This window comes from Anomalospiza imberbis, chromosome 27, assembly GCF_031753505.1.
Source record: "Anomalospiza imberbis isolate Cuckoo-Finch-1a 21T00152 chromosome 27, ASM3175350v1, whole genome shotgun sequence".
Classification (NCBI taxonomy): Eukaryota; Metazoa; Chordata; class Aves; order Passeriformes; family Viduidae; genus Anomalospiza; species Anomalospiza imberbis.
The window spans coordinates 919,042-937,995 of record NC_089707.1 but is presented as its reverse complement, the minus strand read 5'-3'; the positions used below and the strand labels follow the sequence as shown (position 1 = coordinate 937,995).

General features: G+C 61.9%; 4 protein-coding genes across 5 annotated transcripts; all 4 read right to left on the bottom strand.

The window, feature by feature from the left end:
* Window positions 1-2,946: 2,946 nt before the first annotated feature.
* SMIM44 (small integral membrane protein 44) lies at window positions 2,947-8,893 on the bottom strand. Its single transcript, XM_068173995.1, has 5 exons — window positions 6,932-8,893; window positions 5,089-6,809; window positions 4,594-4,711; window positions 4,441-4,479; window positions 2,947-4,259 (listed from the first exon to the last, which is right to left on the bottom strand). The coding sequence occupies exons 1-2, from the start codon at window positions 7,170-7,172 to the stop codon at window positions 6,595-6,597; spliced, it is 456 nt and encodes a 151-aa protein (XP_068030096.1). The 5' UTR covers window positions 7,173-8,893; the 3' UTR covers window positions 2,947-4,259; window positions 4,441-4,479; window positions 4,594-4,711; window positions 5,089-6,594.
* SMIM24 (small integral membrane protein 24) lies at window positions 4,172-5,161 on the bottom strand. Its single transcript, XM_068173708.1, has 4 exons — window positions 5,089-5,161; window positions 4,594-4,711; window positions 4,441-4,479; window positions 4,172-4,259 (listed from the first exon to the last, which is right to left on the bottom strand). Exons 1-4 carry the CDS (start codon window positions 5,159-5,161, stop codon window positions 4,172-4,174), a joined length of 318 nt encoding a protein of 105 aa, XP_068029809.1.
* A 156-nt stretch (window positions 8,894-9,049) lies between the features above and the next one.
* On the bottom strand, window positions 9,050-12,570 carry DOHH (deoxyhypusine hydroxylase). Its single transcript, XM_068173994.1, has 5 exons — window positions 12,459-12,570; window positions 11,819-12,147; window positions 11,350-11,426; window positions 10,938-11,175; window positions 9,050-10,150 (listed from the first exon to the last, which is right to left on the bottom strand). Exons 2-5 carry the CDS (start codon window positions 12,090-12,092, stop codon window positions 9,834-9,836), a joined length of 906 nt encoding a protein of 301 aa, XP_068030095.1. The 5' UTR covers window positions 12,093-12,147; window positions 12,459-12,570; the 3' UTR covers window positions 9,050-9,833.
* Window positions 12,571-13,483: 913 nt separating this feature from the next.
* Window positions 13,484-18,748, bottom strand: LOC137462911 (uncharacterized). Of its 2 annotated transcripts, XM_068173748.1 has the most exons (3): window positions 17,655-18,748; window positions 15,987-16,212; window positions 13,484-14,796 (listed from the first exon to the last, which is right to left on the bottom strand). In XM_068173748.1, exons 2-3 carry the CDS (start codon window positions 16,185-16,187, stop codon window positions 13,678-13,680), a joined length of 1,320 nt encoding a protein of 439 aa, XP_068029849.1. In that variant the 5' UTR covers window positions 16,188-16,212; window positions 17,655-18,748; the 3' UTR covers window positions 13,484-13,677. The 2 variants fall into 2 exon arrangements, with proteins under 2 accessions (XP_068029849.1, XP_068029850.1); XM_068173749.1 differs by lacking the exon at window positions 17,655-18,748 and having other exon boundaries at window positions 15,987-16,269.
* Window positions 18,749-18,954: the final 206 nt, after the last annotated feature.

Here is an 18,954-nt window from a genome sequence, read left to right as displayed (position 1 = left end):
TTTTTAATTGGTTTGTAACGGGGCGCAGGGCCAGGAGGGCTGAGCCCGGCTGCTCTCGTGACAGGAATGGAACCGTGTGAATGTAGCTGTGCCCCCCCGGGCTGGTGTCAGGGGGGTCACAGCCTGCCCCCACCTCCACCCCATCGGCTTCATCCCCGGGGTCCGGCTGGCGCGGCAGGGAGCGGCAGGAGGTGCCTTCTCGCCGCCTCTCCCTGCTGTGCCCGCTGCCGAGCAGGGGCCCGACACCCCCTAAAAACCCTGAATTTGCCTTAAAACCCCAGCGTTCCGCCGGCTGGAGAGACTCCCCGAGCTCCCTGAGGCTGAGAACTGACGCGGGTTGTGACACCGGTGGGCGGGTGGCACCGGCATCGCTGCTGCTCGGGCATGAAGAAACGTCGTCGTCAACAGTTTTTAATTTTTGTTTGTTTGTTTGTTTTGGGTTTTTTCTTTCTTTTTTTTTTCTTTTTTTTTTTTTTGTTTTTTTGGTGTCCATAAGTATTAATGGGGGATGACGGGGTGGTCGCGTCCCGCCGGGTTTCGCCCACAGTTGAGGCTGGTTTAAGGGTCCCAGACCCCTGGGGGGAGCCTTAGGAGACGCTTCTTTATGCAAGGTGCAGTATTGATTTCTGCAAGGACAATGCAATGAGGGAGTGGGGGCGGCGTCCAGCTGGGGGCGGGGAGGGGGGGCAGGAATGAAAAACAGAATTAAAAAAAAGAGGGGGAAAAGAAGACAAAAATTTAAAAAAAAAAGAGAGGTTTTTGGTTTTTTTAATAGAAAAACAAAAAAAGAAAAAAAAAAAGAAGGGGGGGTTAAGGCTGGAAAAGGCTCAGCTCAAAGCAAAAAATATTAAAAAAATAAAAAGCATTTTTAAACGGTGACAGTGACAGCGGAGGGAGGGAGCGGGGGGCACCGGGCAGCCCCTTCGGCCAGCCCCGGGGAGGCGAGGGGCGCTGGCGCCCCTCGGGCCTGGGTCCCCCCGCCCCGAGGAAGCCCCGGAGCCCCTGTTCCCGCGGGGACACCGCCGGGGCCGTCCCCTGTCCCCGCGGGGACACCGCCGGGGCCGTCCCCTGTCCCCGCGGGGACACCGCCGGGGCCGTCCCCTGTCCCCTCTTTGCTGCCTCCGCACCCCCCGGGCCGCCTGCAAGTCCGGCCGGGCTGCGGCCGCAGCCCCCCAAAACCCGCCCTTGGCAAGAAAAGCACCTTAAACCAAATTTAAAAAGGCAAAAAAGAATCAACTCGACGGCCCCCAGCACGTAGGGCGGCACTGGGGGGGCCGTGCCGGGGGCTTGCCCTTGCGGGGCCGGGGAGCCCCCCGTGCCCCCGGGGTGTTTGCACTGCTCCCCCGACACCCCCCGGGGCCGCACCCCCGCCTCTGCCCAAAGGGAATATGCAACACCCCCGGTCCCTCCGCGGGGGAGGGGGGCACCACTCATTTTTATTATTTCTATTTTTTTAATCATTCTCCCTTCTTTTTTTTTTTTTTTATCTTCTGGCGGCCTCGATGGCCACGGTCGGGGTGAGCGCAAAGCCGGGGTGGAGAACACCCCATCCCTGGGGAAGCTCTGGGGGCGTCCCCCGCAGGATGGGGATACGAGGGGGCTCCGCTCGACAATCACCGCGGGGGTTTCATGCACTACAGTCTCTCCTAGAGGGTTTTTAGTCGGGCTCGTCGGCTTAAAAAATTAATTAAAAATAGTCCTCGTGACCTATAAATAAAACAAATAACCTGTACATATATATATATATATATCTCCACATATATATATATGGGGCTGCAGGGCCGGGGGGGGGCGCGGGTCCCCACACAGTTAAGGTACTTTAAATTGCAAAGGAATATATATATATATATAATCTCATATATATATATATATATATATATTATATATATATATATATATATGTCTTGTTTGGTGGGGTTTGGGCTTTTTCTTTTTTTTTTTTTTAATTTTGGTTTTTGTTTGGTTCTCTTTTTGTTTGGTTTTGTGTTTTTTTTTTTTTTTTTTTTTTTTTTTTTTTTTTTTTTTTTGTACTCGGAGTTTGGAATTTGCTGCTTTCTGCCCCCCCCCCCCCCCCGGGTATCCCGGCACTGGCTGGGATGGTGCCCCCGGTGATGGGTGCCCCGGGAGAGACCCATGGGTGACCCTCTGGGTCCCCTGTGCGGTGCCCGTGGGTGCTCCAGGTGATACCCGCAGGTGCCCCACCTGGTGCCCATGGGTGCTCCTCTGGGTGTCCCCTGGGCGCCCCAGGTGATGCCCATGGGTGCTGCTCTGGGTGCTCCAGGTGATGCCCACGGGGGCCTCTCTGGGTGCCCAAGTGGTGCTCACGGGTGCCCCGCAGGGTGCCCCGAGCAATACCCACCAATGCCCCTCCGGGCGCCCCAGGCGATGCCCACGGGTGCCCCGGTCCACGGGTGCCGCTCCGGGTACCCGCGTGCCCCGCTGGGCGCCCCGTGCGATGCCCTGGGGGCAGGCGGGAGGTGGAGCCGGGGTCGGGGGAAATCCCACCCCTGGGCAAAGAGCGGCAAAAGGAGAGAAACCGCCCCAAAAAGGCGCCGAGGCGGCAGCCGGCCGGACCGCGCCTCTTACCCAAACCAAAAATCCCGCCGCAGTGCCTCCGCGCCGCCGGCTGCCCCGCCCGCCTTTTCGGGGGGTCCCCGCTCCCCCGGGGGCCGGGGGTGCCCCCTCCCCGCAGTTATATTTTACTCGTTCGCCGGATTCTCGCTTTCGCTTCGCCGCAGCCGATACACACCGCGAGCGCACCAGGGCCGCGAGCCGGGGCCGGGCCCCCCGCGCCCCCCGCGCCCCCTGGCCCCGCATGAGCCCCCCGAGCCCCCGCTCGCCTCCCTGGTGCTTCACGATATTTGATTATACCATTGTACGCAGCCATTACCCATAGCGCCGCTCCTGCCTACATACACTTACTGACCCTGATACGGATTTTGGGGGTTTTTGGTTTTCTTTTTTGTTTTGTTTCTTTTGTTTTGGTTTTTTTTCCCTTTTTTTTGTTTTTTTTTTTTTTTTTTGTTTTTTGTTGTTGTTGTCCCCCCCCTCCCCTATGCAAAAAAGAGAAAAAAGAGACAAAAAAGAAGAAAAAAACAAAAAAGAAAAAACTGACACACAAAAAAAAGATTAAAAAATGAAAACGAAAAAAAAAAGACAAAAAAAAAATGTATAAAAATTAAACAAGCTATGCTTCAACTCCAGCTCGCCTCCGCCCTTCCTTCACTGCCCCGGGGGAACTGAGGCACGGTGCCCACGCGGGGGGAACACGGGTGTCCCAGCGGAGGAGGAGGGCAGGGGGGGCACTGCGGAGAGCAGAGCCCTGCCCCGCCGCGGGCACGCAGCACCCCAGAGGAGGGACCCCCACCCATGGCTGCCCTCGGTCCGGAGGCGCGGGTGACAGAGCTGGGAGCCCGCAGGGCGCAGCCCCAGCCGCAGGCGGGGGCAGAGGACACCTGGGGACAGCTCGTGGGTGGGGGCAGCCGCGGTTCACGTGGGGGTTCGGAGCTGCTGCCACTTCCTCGGCTTCGGCCCTTGGCCGCGGGACGTCACCGCCCGGCGGTGTCGTCACCCGTGGGTCAGCGTTGGCCGAGGCTGCGCTTCGCCCCCGCGGTGCCCACGGTCCCCAAGCCCTGCTCAGGACAGCCTCAGGGCGAGGCCCCCCTCGGGGCTGCCCGGCCCCCCGTGTCCCCTCAGTGCCCACGCCTCGGTCCGGGCTGCTCTGGCCGCGATGTGGCTGGACGCTGGCTCTCGCCCTGCCGAGGTCGCTGGGGTCTGGCGGCTTGGAAGCCGCCCTCGTCCCCTGCCCGAGTGGCAGCCAGGGGTGCCGGACAGCCCCTCCCCCGCACGGTGACACGACACGCTTGACGCCGGGGTAGGCTGGGGAAACCTTTAGTGGGCACGTCTGGAGAGGCGACTGTCCTCGTCCCCCCGGGCCGGGACCCCCCGCCGGCCCAGGGTTGGGGGGCACGGGGAGACCCCGCTGCGGCCCCTGGCCGCCGCCCTCCCCGCTCAGCTCCGGCGAGCGGGTGATCCGCGCCGGGTCTTGGTCACAGCCGGGCCGTGCCACGGTGGCCGCGGCTGAGGCCGAAACCCGGCGCGGATCCCTCCCGGGTGAGGGTGCGCTGCCCGTCAGACGTGCCCCGGAGCGAGCTGAGGGGCGCGGGGGCACTCAGAAGGACGTGGCCGTGCTCTGCTGCTTGTCGCTCAGCTCCTCCCAGTCCTCAGCCGCCCGGTTGACGTGGCCGGAGCGCCCCAGCCTGCGGGAGGAAGGGGACGTCGGTCAGCCGGGCACTGCACCGGCACCGCGGCCGTGCCCCGTGAAGGGCACCGCGGCACAGCCGCCTCCAGCCGTGCCGGAACGTGGCCACCCTCGAGGGAATCCGAGCCCCGCTCTGGGGGGGGTCCCGGTGCTGCCCCGCGGCACCCGGGCTGTGGTACCTGTCAGTCTCCAGGGTCTGCGCGTGGTCGTTCTCCTTCCTGCGAGGGGAGAGAGGCTGAACGGTGCCCGGGGACAACCCTGCCCCAGCCCATGGCAAACTTCCACGCAGCTTTCCCCTGGCCGGCACCCCCCAACCCCCCCCCCAATCCAACCTCTTCTTCCTGAGATTCCAGAGCCGGTTAACGAGCAGCACCACAAAGACGATGAAGAGGAAGACGACGACGGCCGTGAGGCCAATGAGCCACGGCTGCAGCACCTTGGGGCCCGTGCCTACATGGCCAGGGGACAGGCAAGGGAAAAGACAGGGATGGAGACAGCTTCAGGGGAACTCCATCCTTCAGGGGATGGGACCCCCCCACGAGATGGGACATTGGCAGACACTCACTGTTCCCCCTTCCCAGTGTCCCTTGGGTACCAAGGAAGCCACTCTGGCACAGCTCACCTGTCCCCAGTGCAGTGGGGAGCACTGGGATAGCAGGTGGGTGTCTCCAGATCTTTCTGCTCTGCCCCTAAAAGTTACTGTTGGAGCACTGGGACAGACTGGTCCCACTGGAAAGGTCTCCCAGGAGCTGATCTGATGCCGGGGGGGGGGGCCTGGCCACCTCCCCAAGCACCCCAGGGCACAGAGGGTCAACAGGGGCACCTACCAGCCTGTCCCTGGGCGGTGGAAGCGAGGACGAGCAGGACCAGGAGCGAGAGGGGCTGCAAGAGCTTTGGCATTTTTGGGCGGAGGGCTGGGGCACGTCTGGATCCTGCTCCTGGAGGTGAGCTTCTGTCACCTGCTGCTATCGTGCCTGCACTCTGCACCCAAAGCAACAGGCGCCTTTATTGGCCCCAAGAGGACAAAGTGGCACCAAGCACCATGGCAACGTGACTCCCGTCACCCCGGCAGGTGGTACCACTCCCCTGGCTCAGGCACCGGCACCCCACTGCATCCAGTGGCCACCACCTCCAGGAGCACAGTGGCAAAGGACAGGCATGTCCCTGTGCCCAGGACTGGGGACCACCTCCAGGGTAGGCAGGTGGATGGAGGCAGAGACAGACAGGCGGGCGGGCAGGTGGGCGCACAGGTGGAAGAACAGATGGGTGGAGAAGTGCCCACTCTGCCTGGTTCCCCCTATCCCCTGCTGGCAGGGCTGGGGCAGATCCCATGGGGATAGGGTGGCACAGAGGGGTGAGCAATGCCAGGCCACCCCCAGCCCTCCCCTGGGCACGAGCCAGCTGCCCCTGACAATCCCAGGTGGGACTCCACCATGTCCTCAGGGAGCGTGTGCCTACATACTGTCAAGAGTGAAATACTCACAGGATTACCTCGGGGAGGCCATGGCAGGGTGCCCACCCACCAGGACACAAGGAAAACTGAGGCAGAGGGTGGCCACCAGCACCCCAGGGAGGGACAGTGGACTTTAGCAGGGCCACCCTGCCTGTGGCAATTCCTCAAGAGGTGAAGAAGAAGAAGAATGCGGGCAGAGGGATCCAGCCTCAGCCTGGGTTAAAGACAGGGGCTGCAGGTCCATAAAACAACCCCCATGCCCAGTGCCCTCACCCAGAACCCAAGTCAGGCTTCAGGGTGCTTTGTCCCCCAAGACTGGTTTGGGGCCACCTCTGGGTGCCACTGAGCATGGTCTGGCAGTGCCAAGGCACTGAGTGGGTGGTGGGGGCACAGCCAGCCTCAGCATCCAGCTGTCCATCCGTCAGTCCCTACCCATGTGCCCACGCTGACTTGGCCCATCCAGAGGGGTATCCATTTTATCATGTGCACGTGTGCACCTGTGTCCGTGTCCCCTGCCACCACTGGCTGTGCCCCTACACCATGGGTTTGCACCCCCAAGCACTCCCCTTTCTACACCCATGTGCCCATGGCCGGGGGTGGCACGGCTGTGCCAAGGGTTGCTGTTACCCCAGGCAAAGGTTGGGATGCCCCAGCCCTGCCACCCCCCGCACTGTGCTGGGCCAAGGGGCGACCAGGGCTGGGGCAAGTGGCTTTATTGGCGTGACAGCCCAAGAGGAGCACCGAGAGAAGCGCTAGGGCTGGGCAGGGAGGGGGAGGCTGTGTGCCAGTGCTGGGCAGTGCCTACAGCCAGGGCCACGCTGTGACCCAATGGTCAGGCAGGGCTGCAGGGTCCTGCTGGTGGCAGGGGTGTCCCCTGACCCTAGAAGAACCTCTTCTCAGGGGACTCGGCAAAGGAGACGGAGCTGCGTGGAGCGAGCGGCCGCAGCGGGATGTCCGTGCCGGGCAGGATGCCGCTGCCATCATCCTCCACCTTCTGCTCCGCCAGCTCCTCGTCCTTCTCCAGCCACTCTGCCTCTGGCACGGGGCCTTCGGCCATCCCTGCCTTCTCCTCCGGCTTGGGCCCAAATGCCCAGTCTGCAGGGGCAGAGACGGAGCTGTCAGCAGCACTAGCCCTGCCACAGCACAGTCTCAGGTGGGGGGATCCCCCTGGCCCCCCGCCCACCCCAAAGCCCGACCCCGCTGGGGGTAGCACTCACCGGCGAAGTCGTGCACCAGGTCCTTGATGAGGTGCCCCACGATGGCATATGCCACCACCAGCACCAGTGTTGCCGCCATCATCAGGTACAGGACATGGCGGGGCAGGTGGATGCTGTCCAGGGCAGGGGGCTTGTAATCCACGTACAGCACCCCGTCCTCCTCAGGGGGGGACTGCAGCAAGTGCCGTGGCCCCCGTGCCCCCCCAGTGCCAGGGAGGGGATTACCCCCTGCCAGGGCCATGGCCAGCTATCCCTGCACCCCCACCTCAAGCCACTGAAGCCTTTGCCACGCAGGGGACTGCAGGGGGGGAAGTGGCATCAGGGTCCACAAGGCTCCTCGGTGCTGGCAGCTCACAGGGACAGTGGTGTCCCCATGGCTGGTGGCAGTGCCACTCACCCGCCAACAGAGCTGTGTTGCTGAGAAGGAGCTTAGCACCTGCTAATCCAGGCACAGCCCGGCTGCCTCAGCATAGGAGGTGACCAGTGGGCTCCGATGTGGGTCACAGTCCCCAAATCCTGCCCCTCTGGGAACACCACTGGTACCCCTGCCCCCCTGGGAGTGGGGAGTCAGCTGCAGCTGGAGAACTCTCTAAGACAGGAATGGGGAGGGGTGCCCGAGGTCTTTCCTCCCTCCCCTGGGCTGGGTTAAATCCCTCAGCAGGCCCCGGATCCCTGGAGCAGATGGCTGAGATCCCAGAGGACACAGCACCCTTGGAGCCGGAGGCGATGGGCAGAGGGGATGGGGATGCAGCCTCAGCCAGGGGGGCTCCCACGGGGCCCCCTCTGCTGCACAGGGAAGCAGCCCATGGCAAGAGGCTGTCACCTTCCCAAATGGCTGCCACGTGTCACCCCAGCACCCAGTATCACCTCCCCAGGGCAGAGTAGCCTGCAGAGGGGTGCTGAGTCCATGCTTCCCCCAAAAGCAATTCCCCCCACACCAAGAGGGTGGAGGTTTTAGCCCAGACCAGCAGCAGCTTTGAAGAAATCCCAAACACTTCCCAGCACAGGCTGAAGATGCTGGTGGAGTTCAGTGCCAAGTCAAGGCTCAAGGCTGAGCCCTGCTCCAGTCCAGCACCTCCCAGCTCTGCTGCACCAGGTCACCCCTGTCCAGACCCCAGCCTCAGAAATGAATTTTGTTCCAATTTTGTCTTAAAAGGTGTTGGGGGAGCAGAGACAAATGTTGGCACAGAATGATTGGGAAACAATCCTGCAAGGTCTGAGTGAGTTACCCGTGGAAAAGCTGGAGAGCAAAGGTGGGGATCCAGCCTGGTGATAAGTGGGGACAAACAGCCTGGCAAACTCCAGGGTGCTGGAGCCCAGTGCCAAGAAGGGAACAGTGGAAATGATAACGTGGCCTGGGGGAAGTCACCCATCTCACTGTGCTGGGGATGGATATGACACAGGGACAGCCCAGAGCCTGAAGTGCCAGCTGGCTCCTGCCCATCACCCAGGGGCTATGGAGGGTGAGGGAAGGAGAACAAGCAACCCATAACAGCTGCTGACTCCAAACAGTGTGAAAGCATCAGATGTTTGTCCCCAGCGCTGGGGAAGTGCACTCTGGAGCCCCTCACCCTCCCCATCACACACAGGTGACCCTACCCACAGCACTCGGGTACGTGTCACTGACTCTTAGTGTGTACAGGTGACCAAAACTGGTCACATCTTGACTAAGAGCCCTTTCCATGGGGTCCTGAACTGGGTAGGACTGGGCCATGGCCAGGGCTGCTCCTTGGTTGTGGCCCTGAGCACCAGAGCCCTAGGGATGCTGACCTGGCTTCAGGGACTAAGAGGATTGAGCCTGGGAGTGACTCACAGGGAGCCCTTGGACAAAGGGAAAAGTATGCCCAGCAGGATGCCAGGCCCTGCAGGGCAGTGGGACCTACCAGGGCACCTCAGAGAGATCATCCTCCTCCCCAGGGGTGGGGTTTCACCTCATGCCATCAGGGACCCCACTCCCTGCTCCCCTCAATGTGGCTGGACTCGATTTTGAAGGTCCTTTCTAATCTCAATGGTTCTATGACTTCATTTTGGCAGCCCCCAGGCTCCTGCCCAGCACTTGACCCCACGGCACTGGGTGCACTCCACACCAGGGCACAGGTAAATCACAGCTCAGCTCACTCCAGTTTCTTGTGCCAGTGCTTTATTCCATGCCAAATCCCAAACCCCAGTGCCCAGGCTGGGCTGACTGAGGGATTTGGGTGCCAGCAGCAGCCTCAGCCCTCCTGGCCCTGGTTAAACATGGGGGAAAGCCCAGGCAGGCTCTGCCTCACCCTGCCCACCCTAATGGCAGCGCCCTTCCCTGCAGAAAAAAATCTCAGCCATATCTTCCCAACTTTGCCATGAAACAACCCCCATGCTGGGGCAGAGGCTGCCACAGGCTCAGCTCCAGCTTGTCCCAACAGGAGAAGCCAAACCCACTGCGCGGGCGAGGAGGGCCCCGGCTCCACAACATCACTGAGAGCAATTTCGAAGCATCCTAACACCACAGCCCACAAGAGCGGGTGCCCAAAGCCCATCCTAGCCCCCAGCAAAGCTCAGCTGGGGAGAATTGAGCTGCCGACAGGGCAGCACCAACCCAGGGCAGGCCCAAGCCCTGCAGAGCCGCAGCAGGCTCTGACGTGCCAAGCAGAGCCCACCTGGTCCAAGCCCCAAGCCATGCTGCAGGCAGGCAGCGCTGATCCTGGCAGGGAAAAGGGGCAGATCCAGGAAACAGTGGCTGGCGAGGAGTGGTGGGGAGGCAAGTAGCAGCTCAGCCCGGATTTGGAGGGAAAAGGTGGCTGTAATTGTGCCAGAGAGCAAACCCAGTCCCTCCTCCAGCTCTGCACGGCAAGGCACGGATCCGCCACTGGCAGCAGGAGGGGCTGGGAGGCAGCGCACCCACCTCAGTGCCCCCAGTCCAGGCTCAGGAGGAGGCCTGCAGCTTGCAGAGCCCGTCAGCATACTGGAACTGGGCGCCGTTCTCATACTCGTACATGTCCAGGGCCACCTGGCAGCTCTCGCGCACCACGCGCTCCTCGTCGCCGGCGAAGGCGCGCAGGGCCCGCAGGCAGGAGGGCTGGGCTATGGAGCCCAGCGCCTCGGCGCACTCGTGCCGCACCATGGGGCTCTCGGCGCGGCTGCACAGGGCGGCTGTCAGCTGGGGGACACACGCCTCGTCCTGCAGCTGCCCCAGCACGTAGCCGATCTCGTGGCGGAACAGCGCGCTGCCGCAGCGCAGCCCTGCGGGGTGGGGGGACGGTGAGCTGGGATGCCCCAAAACGCACCAGGACGCCCCAAAACGCACCAGGACGCCTGGATGGAGCCCCCACCTGAAAGCTGGGGATGGCAAGGGTCACCACCCCAGCCCCATGTGCAGGAAGGGGTGTCCCACCCTGCTCCCACCCTGATCTCTGATCCCAGCCCTGTCCCAGTGCCTCCTTGGACAGCTGCACCCCCCAGCAGAGCTGCTGCCCCCCGCCTGCCCAGGTTCTGCCCCACCACATGATGTTCCAGGGGATGGCAGCACGGTCAGGGACTCCTCTGGGACCAAGCAGCTGGAGCAGGAGCTGACAGACCCCATCTTACGGACCTCAACAGTGCCAGATGGCTGGAGAGCCTGACCCGCTTCCCTCAGGCTGGGGGTGGGTCCAAACAGTTCCTGGGCTGTGGTCTGCCCCTTTCCCACTCAGAGACATTCCCCTCTCCAGAACTATTCCCATACACCAGCAGCCCCTGACCTTCCAGGCCAGGAGAGCATGACCCCAAAAACCCCAGGCCAGGTCTGACAATGGGTCAGACCAGCTGGTCCCAGACCACCATCACAGCTGGTGCCCTCCCTCCCTCAGGTAAGGGGGTCTGGAGGGTGACAAGGGGACTCTGGAACACCAGAGACCACCCAGCACTCTGTAATGTAGCAGGGAACAGCAGCCCTGGATACAAACGTGAGAGCAGCTCTGGCAGTCCTGGATTTGGGAAGGGCTTGTCCCAGATTAGCCTGGACAGACCCACAGCAAGGACAGGCCCTCACCTTCTGCCAGTGCCAGCACAGCAGCCTGGCCCCCCACATTCCGGAGAGCAAACATGGCCCGGTAGCGCTCAAACAGTTCCTGGGACTCATCCAGGAGGATCTCCCGGAGCTTGGCAACATCTGTCTCCTCAGCGGGGGGAGCAGGATCTACAGAGAGGTACGGGCTGCTGCCTGGCTTCTCCTTGTTGTTCTGCAGCCACTCCAGCCTCCTCACGGCCAGCTGGCACGTCTCTGCCACCTGTGGGGACAGGGACATGGCCCCGGCTGCAGAGCAGCACTGGACAGCGCCAGGAGAAGCCCAGCGTGCAGCAGGAGGTCACTGTGATGTCCCCAGCCACCTGGCCAGCGTGGGACCTGCCTCCGAGAGCAGCAGTGCTGCATCCCCGAGGAAATGACCCCTCGGGAACCTCACCTCGACCACAGGATCCTGGGAATAGCGTTTCAGGACATCCAGCACGTCGGGGTTCCCGATAGCACCCAGGGCTTCACCTGAAGGATGTACCAGGATGTAATCAGGGTGTCTGTGTGGGAAGAACCCTGCTGTGTCTTCTGGCAATGCTTTGCCTTGCTCTAAAGCACAGACTCAGGCTTAAATGACCAATCCCAAATGGGGCAAACGCGGGCACAGGCCAGACTGACCAATTCCAAACAGGACAAACACGACAGGAGAAGCCTGGCCAGCAGGAACAGCAGAGCCTGGCCAACCTGTCCTGTCAGGTGTGGCCAGGGAAGGTGGTGAAATGTTACGTGACTCAGGGTTTGACATCCAAGCCGGATCAGGCCCCCACGAGCTGCTCTGGACAGTGGGGCGAGCACCTCAAGCCCCACTCGCCAGCCAGCCCCCTCCCCTGGCCCCAGAGCCGCAGGAGCTGCTGCCGTACCTGCCTCGTGCCTGACCATGGGCTCCTGGGCCGTGTCCTCCAGCACGCGGATGAGCACCGGGATGGCCGCCTCGTCCTGCATCTGGCCCAGGCAAAAGGCCAGCTCGTGCTTCAGCAGCGCCGAGCCGTCCCCAAAGGCGCGCCCGATCCACTCCACGGCCGCGCGGCCGCCCAGGTTCCGCAGGGTGAAGAGGGCCCGGAACCGGGCGGGCAGGGGCCGCGCCGCGTCCAGCAGCGTGCGGCCGATGGCCTCCACCTCCTGCTCCGTCACCATGGCGCGGGCGGGTCCGGGCACGCTGGGGGCTCTGGGGGGCTCCTCGGTCACGCTCCTGCGTCCGGGAAAGGGAATCAAGGCGCGCCCTCAGCCGCCAGCGAGTCCCGGGGCCGGGGCAGGGCGGGCGGGAAGGGCCGCGGCCCGGCTTGTGCCGGGGAACCGGACCCCGGGGCCGGGGCTGACCCCACAGCGCGCGTCCTCGGCCACTCGGGTTTCACCGGATACCCGGGACGGACGCAGACCGCCTAGCCGCGACCGCGCCAGAGGGAGCCGCCGAGCCGGCGGAAGCGGGGCCCGAGAGGAGCCGCCGGGCCGGGGGAGCCGGGGGGTTCGGGCAGGGCCCGGCGCTGCCGGCGCCGCACTCACCGCGCGCCGCCATCTTGCTGCTCCGCCACGTGACCGCCCGGCGGCCGCGCCTGCGCAATAGGCACGGGAGGGGGCGCTGCCTCCCCTCCACCGGAGGGCGCTGCGGCCGCCAGGGGGCGCTGGCCGGCACGGCCGGGACCGGGAACCGGGCCGCGGGGACCGGGAACCGGGCCGCGGGGACCGGGAACCGGGCCGCGGGGACCGGGAACCGGGCCGCGGGGACCGGGAACCGGGCCGCGGGGACCGGGAACCGGGCCGCGGGGACCGGGAACCGGGCCGCGGGGACCGGGAACCGGGCCGCAGCCCCTCCGGACGGCCCGGGCCGGGCAAACCCCTCCGGAGAGGGGCTGGGGTGTCCCAAGGCAGGTAAAATTTCTCTGGAGAGAGGCAGGGGGTGCCAGGCTGGGCAAGGCCCACCCTGCGAGGGGCCTGGGGGTGTTCCAGGCTGGGAGAAATCCCACTGGAGAGGGTTTGGGCAGTGCCAGGCTAGGCAAACCCAACCCCGAGAGGGACCTGGGGTGCGAGACTGGACAAAATCCCTCAGGAGATGGATCGGGGATACCAGGCTGGGCAAAATCACCCTGGAGAAGAACCAGGGGTGCCAGGCTGGGCAAACCTCTCCAGAGAGGGCCTCAGGGTGTTCCAGGCTGGGTAAACCTCTCTGGAGAGGGGCCAGGTGTGCCAGGCTAAGCAAAACCCCTCTGGAGAGGGGCTGGGGAGTGCTAGGCTGGACAAACCCTCAGGGCAGCACATCCCTGAGTTTGTGGATGCAGTTTAATTCCAGGCTGGTGTCAGCTCTTGCAAGTCATTGCTCCACCTCTTCCTTCCCTCTCCTTCCCATGTGTGTTTACACAGCAAGTTTCAAACCTCCAGAGGAGTTCTGCCTTATTTCAAGGCTCCTGCTGATTTTGGTCTAATGGAGAGGCCTTGAGACAAAGGAAAGAGAGATCCCAGCAGCCACCCCCTCCCAGCCCTAATCCCCGCTCTACTCCCGCAGCACACAACACAGCACCAAATAGTTTAGATCCTGGGAGAGAGAATGGGCACAAAATACATTCCACTGCCTCAAACCTCCACAGCAAACCCAGCACGAGCGTGACACGGCCACCCCTCCCCACCCTGGGCCCGCCTGGTACAGCTGGTAGCACCGGGCCAGTTTGCCAGAGTCCACGGTGAGTCTGCAAGCGGAGACGTGCAGGGCAGCTCTTCCCTGGGCCCATCAGCCCTCCCCGCAGCTCTCGAAGTACTGGCACATGAGCTCACGCACTTGCTCAGCCCGGGTGTCCTCCATGGCGGCCGGCGCGGGCTGGCAGGGCTTGGGCAGCTCGGTGGGCTCGGTGCCCTCCAGCCACTCCTCGTTGAAGGGGTTGTCGTGGGCCTCGCAGACGTTGTGCAGGATGCAGCAGGCAAGGACGAGGGTGGGCAGCAGCTCCAGGCTGCAATCGTCACACTTGAGGAGGATCTGCCAGCGCGCCTTGAGGCGCAGGAAGGCGTTCTCGATCACGCTGTGGGCCCGTTTCAGGCGGTAGTTGAACTGCAGCTGGCGCTGGGTGAGGTTCTCGTCCTCCTGGTAGGGCTTGAGGATCCAGTCTTGCAGGGGGTACGTGGCATCGCCCAGCAGCACGTACTTCTGTGCCTTCCCCATGAAATGCTTGGGAGGGTTGGGGCACAGCCGGCCCTCTTTGGCCAGCACCCACAGGCTGGAGCTCTCCAGGACAGCGCTGTTCTCCATGCTGCCTGGAAAGGCGGTGGAGACGTCCCAGAACTGCCCCAGCCCATCCACGGTGGCCTGCGTGAGGATGGAGTGCCAGCCCTGGCCGTTGCAGTAGTCGGCGGTGAGGCGCAGGGGCGGGTGGATGGGGATGTGCAGGCTGTCCAGTGCCCCGATGCAGTGCGGGAAGCCCCAGCGCGTGCAGAAGATGCGCACCATGTTCTCCAGCTCCTTCTCGTCAGGCAGCCGGAGGTAAAGCGGCTTCAGCAGCAAGACGACAGCATAGCTCACCTCCCGGACACAGCTCTGCACCGTGGAGGGCCCCACGCCAAAGAGCGGGCTCAGAGTCTGGTACTCCACGTTGGTGGCCAAGTGCCACAGGGCCACAGCCACCCTTTTCTCCAGTGGCAGGGTGGGGTGGAAGTGGGTGCTGTGCGGAGCCAGCCCAGGCCGCAGCTGGTTGCAGATGTAGAAGAAAGTCTCTTTGGACATCCGAAACTTCTCCAGCCAGTCCTGGGGCCCAAACTCCTTCAGGACCACCTGCTCCCACCAGTCCGTGCTCCTGAGGCTGGGCCAGGCGCGGGGGTAGAAACAGCAGCTGGTTCTCCTCCGGTGAGCGATGAGGAGCTGCAGTGCAGGGGGGAGACAACAGCAGTGTGAGACAGCGCTTCCCTGAACTTCACTGGGCCCCCTTCTGAAGACCACCCAGCTCAAGAGATTTGCTCAAGGCAGAAGGATGGCCAGTCCCAGGTGGCCAGTGGTCCCAACTGGTCTAACACCAGTCAAATCTTCCTGTTCCTGGGAAACCTCACTGCAAACCCACCAGGCAGTAGGTGTGACTCTAGACAAAATGCTCAGCTGTTGCAGACAGAGTTTTCTGGAAAAGCCCTTTTTGGGGTGGCCGTTTCCGCTGGGGGTTTGTATTTTAATGAGTATTACTGGATTTCCAGCTGCTGAGGGAACTGTGGGCCAAGTCCTGATTTGGAAGGGGGAGAGAGCATCCCTCAAAGGTGGGAACCATGATTTGGAAGGGGAAGCTCCTGGCCTCTCCACAGGAATTGTTTTTCTATTATTAAATTCTACAATGCAACTTTAAACTAAAGAGTCTTTAGTCACCTTCTTCAGCTACTGCCCAGGCCAGCAGGTTCCTCGTGTTCCCCCCCAGCTTGTCCTTTCAGCCAGGGATCCCTTGTATCCCCCATTACAACCCCCACCTTTGATGTCACCCCCTCCTTCACATCCCCATGTCCGCTGCATCCACCATCCTTTGTGTCTAGGATCATATCCCATGTCCATCAAGTCCCGTCCTTTGTGTCCCTGTCTTTGTGTCCCACAGAACCCCCACGTTCCCCATCCTTTGTTCCCCATCCACCTCTGTGTCCATGTGTCCTTCCAGTCCCACATCCCGTGTTCTGGGACATGTCTCCCACCCTTTATGTCCGCCTTGTGACTTCCCCGTGCTCCCCATCCTTCCCATCCCTGTCCTTTGCATCCTGCCCCTCCCGTCAATTTTTTGTGTTCCTGTGAGCTGTGTACCCCGTGCCCCAAATCCCCCATGCCCATGTGTTCCGTGTCTTACGTCCCCGGTCCTGTGTCCCCGTGATCTGTGCCGCATCCCCCCATCCTCCACGTCGCCGTGACCTCCGCTCGTCTCCCGTATCCCCCACCCTTTGTGTCCCCGTGACTTCAGTGCATCCCCCGCGACGCCCCCATCCTTTGTGTCCCCGCGATCTCCACGTATCCCCTGCACCCCCGCACCCTCCGTCCCCCGTGACCCCGTCCCAAGTCCCCCGCCACGGCGGCCCCGCCCCGGTCACCGTCATGAGCCGCTTCTGCCGCTGGCTGTAGTAGTGCCGGAGCCAGGCGCGCCGCTGCGGCCCGTCCCAGCCCCCGGCGCCGGCGCCGCTCCCGCTGCCGGCGCCGCTCCCGTTCCCGGTGCCGTTCCCGGCCATGGCCCCGGCGCGCCGCCGCCGCCGCCGCGCCAGCGCGCACAGGAGCACCAGCAGCCGCTCCCGCATTTTCAAATCGGGAGCCGGGGCCGCCCTGGAAGTGATCGGCGGCGGGGTCAGGGTGGCACCGGGGGGCGGGACGGGGTGGCGCCGCTCCGCGCGGCGCGGCTCTGCACGGCGGCGTACGGATATCCCCAGCCCTGCCTGCAACTCACCGTACGGACATCCCCATCCACACCTCACCGCACCGTCCTGCCCATCCCCATCCCCATCCCCATCGCAGCAGCATCCCCATCCCCATCCCCACAGCAGCACCATCCCCATCCCCATCCCCATCCCCATCCCCACAGCAGCACCATCCCCATCCCCATCCCCATCCTCATCTCCATCCCCACAGCAGCACCATCCCCATCCCCATCCCCATCTCCACAGCATCATCATCACCATCCCCATCCCCACAGCAGCACCATCATCCCCATCCCCATCCTCACAGCAGCACCATCCCCATCCCCATCCCCACAGCACCATCCCTATCCCCACAGAAGCACCATCCCCATCCCCATCCCCATCCCCATCCTCATCCCCATCCACATCCCCATCCCCATCCCCATCGCAGCACCATCCCCATCCCCATCCCCATCCCCATCCCCATCCCCATCCCACAGCAGCACCATCCCCATCCCCACAGAAGCACCATCCCCATCCCCATCCCCATCCTCATCCTCATCCCCATCCACATCCCCATCCCCATCGCAGCACCATCCCCATCCCCATCCCCATCCCCACAGCAGCACCATCCCCATCCCCATCCCCATCCTCATCCTCATCCCCATCCACATCCCCATCCCCATCGCAGCACCATCCCCATCCCCATCCCCATCCCCATCCCCACAGCAGCACCATCCCCATCCCCATCCCCATTCCCATTCCCATTCCCATTCCCATCCCCATCCCTATCCCCACAGCACCATCATCCCCATCCCCATCCCCACAGAAGCACCATCCCCATCCCCATCCCCATCCCCATCCTCATCCCCATCCCCATCCCCATCCCCACAGCAGCACCATCCCCATCCCCATCCCCTCCTCTCCGCACCGTTCTGCACATCTCTGCCATCTCCATCTCCACCACCACCGCACCACACCATCCCATCATCCCCATCCTCAGCATCATCCCCATCCTCACCTGTTACCCTGTTCTTTTAAAAGTTTTCTATGCCTTCTGATGTTTACATATTTTTACTAGAGTTCTCACGCACTGTTCATGTAAATAATGATTGTTTTGCATTCTTCTTTGTAGGAAGAGAGAATTGATAGACTGTTGGTTTGAGCAGTGTGGTTGGAGAGGTAGCAATTTCACCCTCCAATCCACTGTCACTTTTAGAATTCTATATATTGCACGGTCAGAAATAAAACTTCCTCTTTTCCTTCTTTTACATCTTGAGTGAATGCGTGAGTTATTTCATGTCGTAGTGCGACACTCACCATTCATCCCCAACGTCACCACCATCCCCAACCCACCCCCTCCCTTCCTGCCTCCAGGCTGGGCTGGAGAAGGGTCACTGGGCTCAGCTGCAGCAAGGACTGGCACTACAGAAACAAGGAAAACCGCAACAACAAAATCCCAAATCTGCCTTGGATTTGCAGGAAGGCTAGAAAAGGCTGGAAAAGACTGGACAAAGTGCACTGGGTTCAGCCTAGGCAAGGACTGGCACCAGAGTGACAAAAGGCCCAACCACACACAGGCAGTGCCAGTGCCCTGGCAGTGCCCGGTGGAAGGAATAAGATGAATGTGTCTTTACAAACAGACTCTGTGAATCTGCTTGTAGATAGGGCCAGGGATTTGTAGATAAGGAAGTAACTGGAGAAATCATCAGTTTCAGAAAGTGTTACTAATTCACAAGGACTGCTGCTCGGCCAAGGTCCTGCTAAATTCCTGAACGTGGAGAAGAAGAACAAAGACAACAGAGCTACGAATATCATCTGTTAAACAAAGGAGGGATGCATATTAGAGGGGGACATCCAGTAGGCAATTCAGGAGGTTAGAAGCTTCTCCACCTCAGCCAGTGGAGAAAGGGAGAGGGTGATGGGCCATGAAAATTAGGATAAAAAGGAGGCTGCATCCCCCAACAATTTGAGAGGCCCCATGGGAAATGCCCCATGGCCTCTCCCTTTGTTCACGAATAAAGTTACAGGACTCCTCTGTCTCCTTTTTGGACATAAACCTCTGGTGTCTTGAATTTTTCTGTACAAAAAATTCAAGTAATGGGAGTAATGCCAGGGCCTGGATGGTATCCCAAAAGTGGTGCCTACTCTCCCAAAGTCCGTTTGGTTTCTGGATGTGCCATGGCAGAGCACAATCCAAAGATCTCCTGAGACAATGGAGAACATGGGGATGCCTGCAGGGAAGTTGCTGGGTTCCTCATGGCCTGAGCCCAGGATCTGTTAGAGGGAATCAGCTTGAGTTCTGGAGGCAATTTGGGCACCACAAGATCAGAAGGATCCAAAGGATCCATCACCCATAAGGGTGTTGGAGAGTGTCCCAAGGAGGGGCACGGAGCTGGGAAGGGTCTGAGGAGCGGCTGAGGGCACTTGGCTCGTTCAGCTGCAGCACAGGAGACTGAGGGGAGGCTCCTCGGGGGCTGCAGCTCCTCCCGAGGGGAGGCAGAGGGGCAGGGGCTGAGCTCTGCTCTGGGACAGGGACAGGAGCCCAGGAAGGGCTGGAGCTGGGCCAGGGCTTGGCACGGAGCTCAGGGAAAGGTTCTTCCCCCCGAGGGTGCTGGCACTGCCCAGGCTCCCCAGGGAATGGTCCCGGCCCCAAGGCTGCCAGAGCTGC

Bases quoted from the DNA above. Each gene is read 5' to 3' on its own strand.
- LOC137462911 (XM_068173748.1), bottom strand. From the start codon at position 16,187: ATGCGGGAGCGGCTGCTGGTGCTCCTGTGCGCGCTGGCGCGGCGGCGG. The intron at 14,797-15,986 runs GTGACCGGGGCG...CCTGCACTGCAG, and splicing joins GGCAGAAGCGGCTCATGACG to CTCCTCATCGCTCACCGGAG.
- SMIM24 (XM_068173708.1), bottom strand. From the start codon at position 5,161: ATGCCAAAGCTCTTGCAGCCCCTCTCGCTCCTGGTCCTGCTCGTCCTC. The intron at 4,480-4,593 runs GTTGGATTGGGG...CTCCCCTCGCAG, and splicing joins TGGAATCTCAGGAAGAAGAG to GAAGGAGAACGACCACGCGC. The intron at 4,260-4,440 runs GTACCACAGCCC...TTCCTCCCGCAG, and splicing joins CAGACCCTGGAGACTGACAG to GCTGGGGCGCTCCGGCCACG.
- DOHH (XM_068173994.1), bottom strand. From the start codon at position 12,092: ATGGTGACGGAGCAGGAGGTGGAGGCCATCGGCCGCACGCTGCTGGAC. The intron at 11,427-11,818 runs GTACGGCAGCAG...TACATCCTTCAG, and splicing joins CATGGTCAGGCACGAGGCAG to GTGAAGCCCTGGGTGCTATC. The intron at 10,151-10,937 runs GTGAGGGCCTGT...CCCACCCCGCAG, and splicing joins TGTGCTGGCACTGGCAGAAG to GGCTGCGCTGCGGCAGCGCG.
- SMIM44 (XM_068173995.1), bottom strand. From the start codon at position 7,172: ATGGCCCTGGCAGGGGGTAATCCCCTCCCTGGCACTGGGGGGGCACGG. The intron at 6,810-6,931 runs GTGAGTGCTACC...CTGCCCCTGCAG, and splicing joins CCTGGTGCACGACTTCGCCG to ACTGGGCATTTGGGCCCAAG.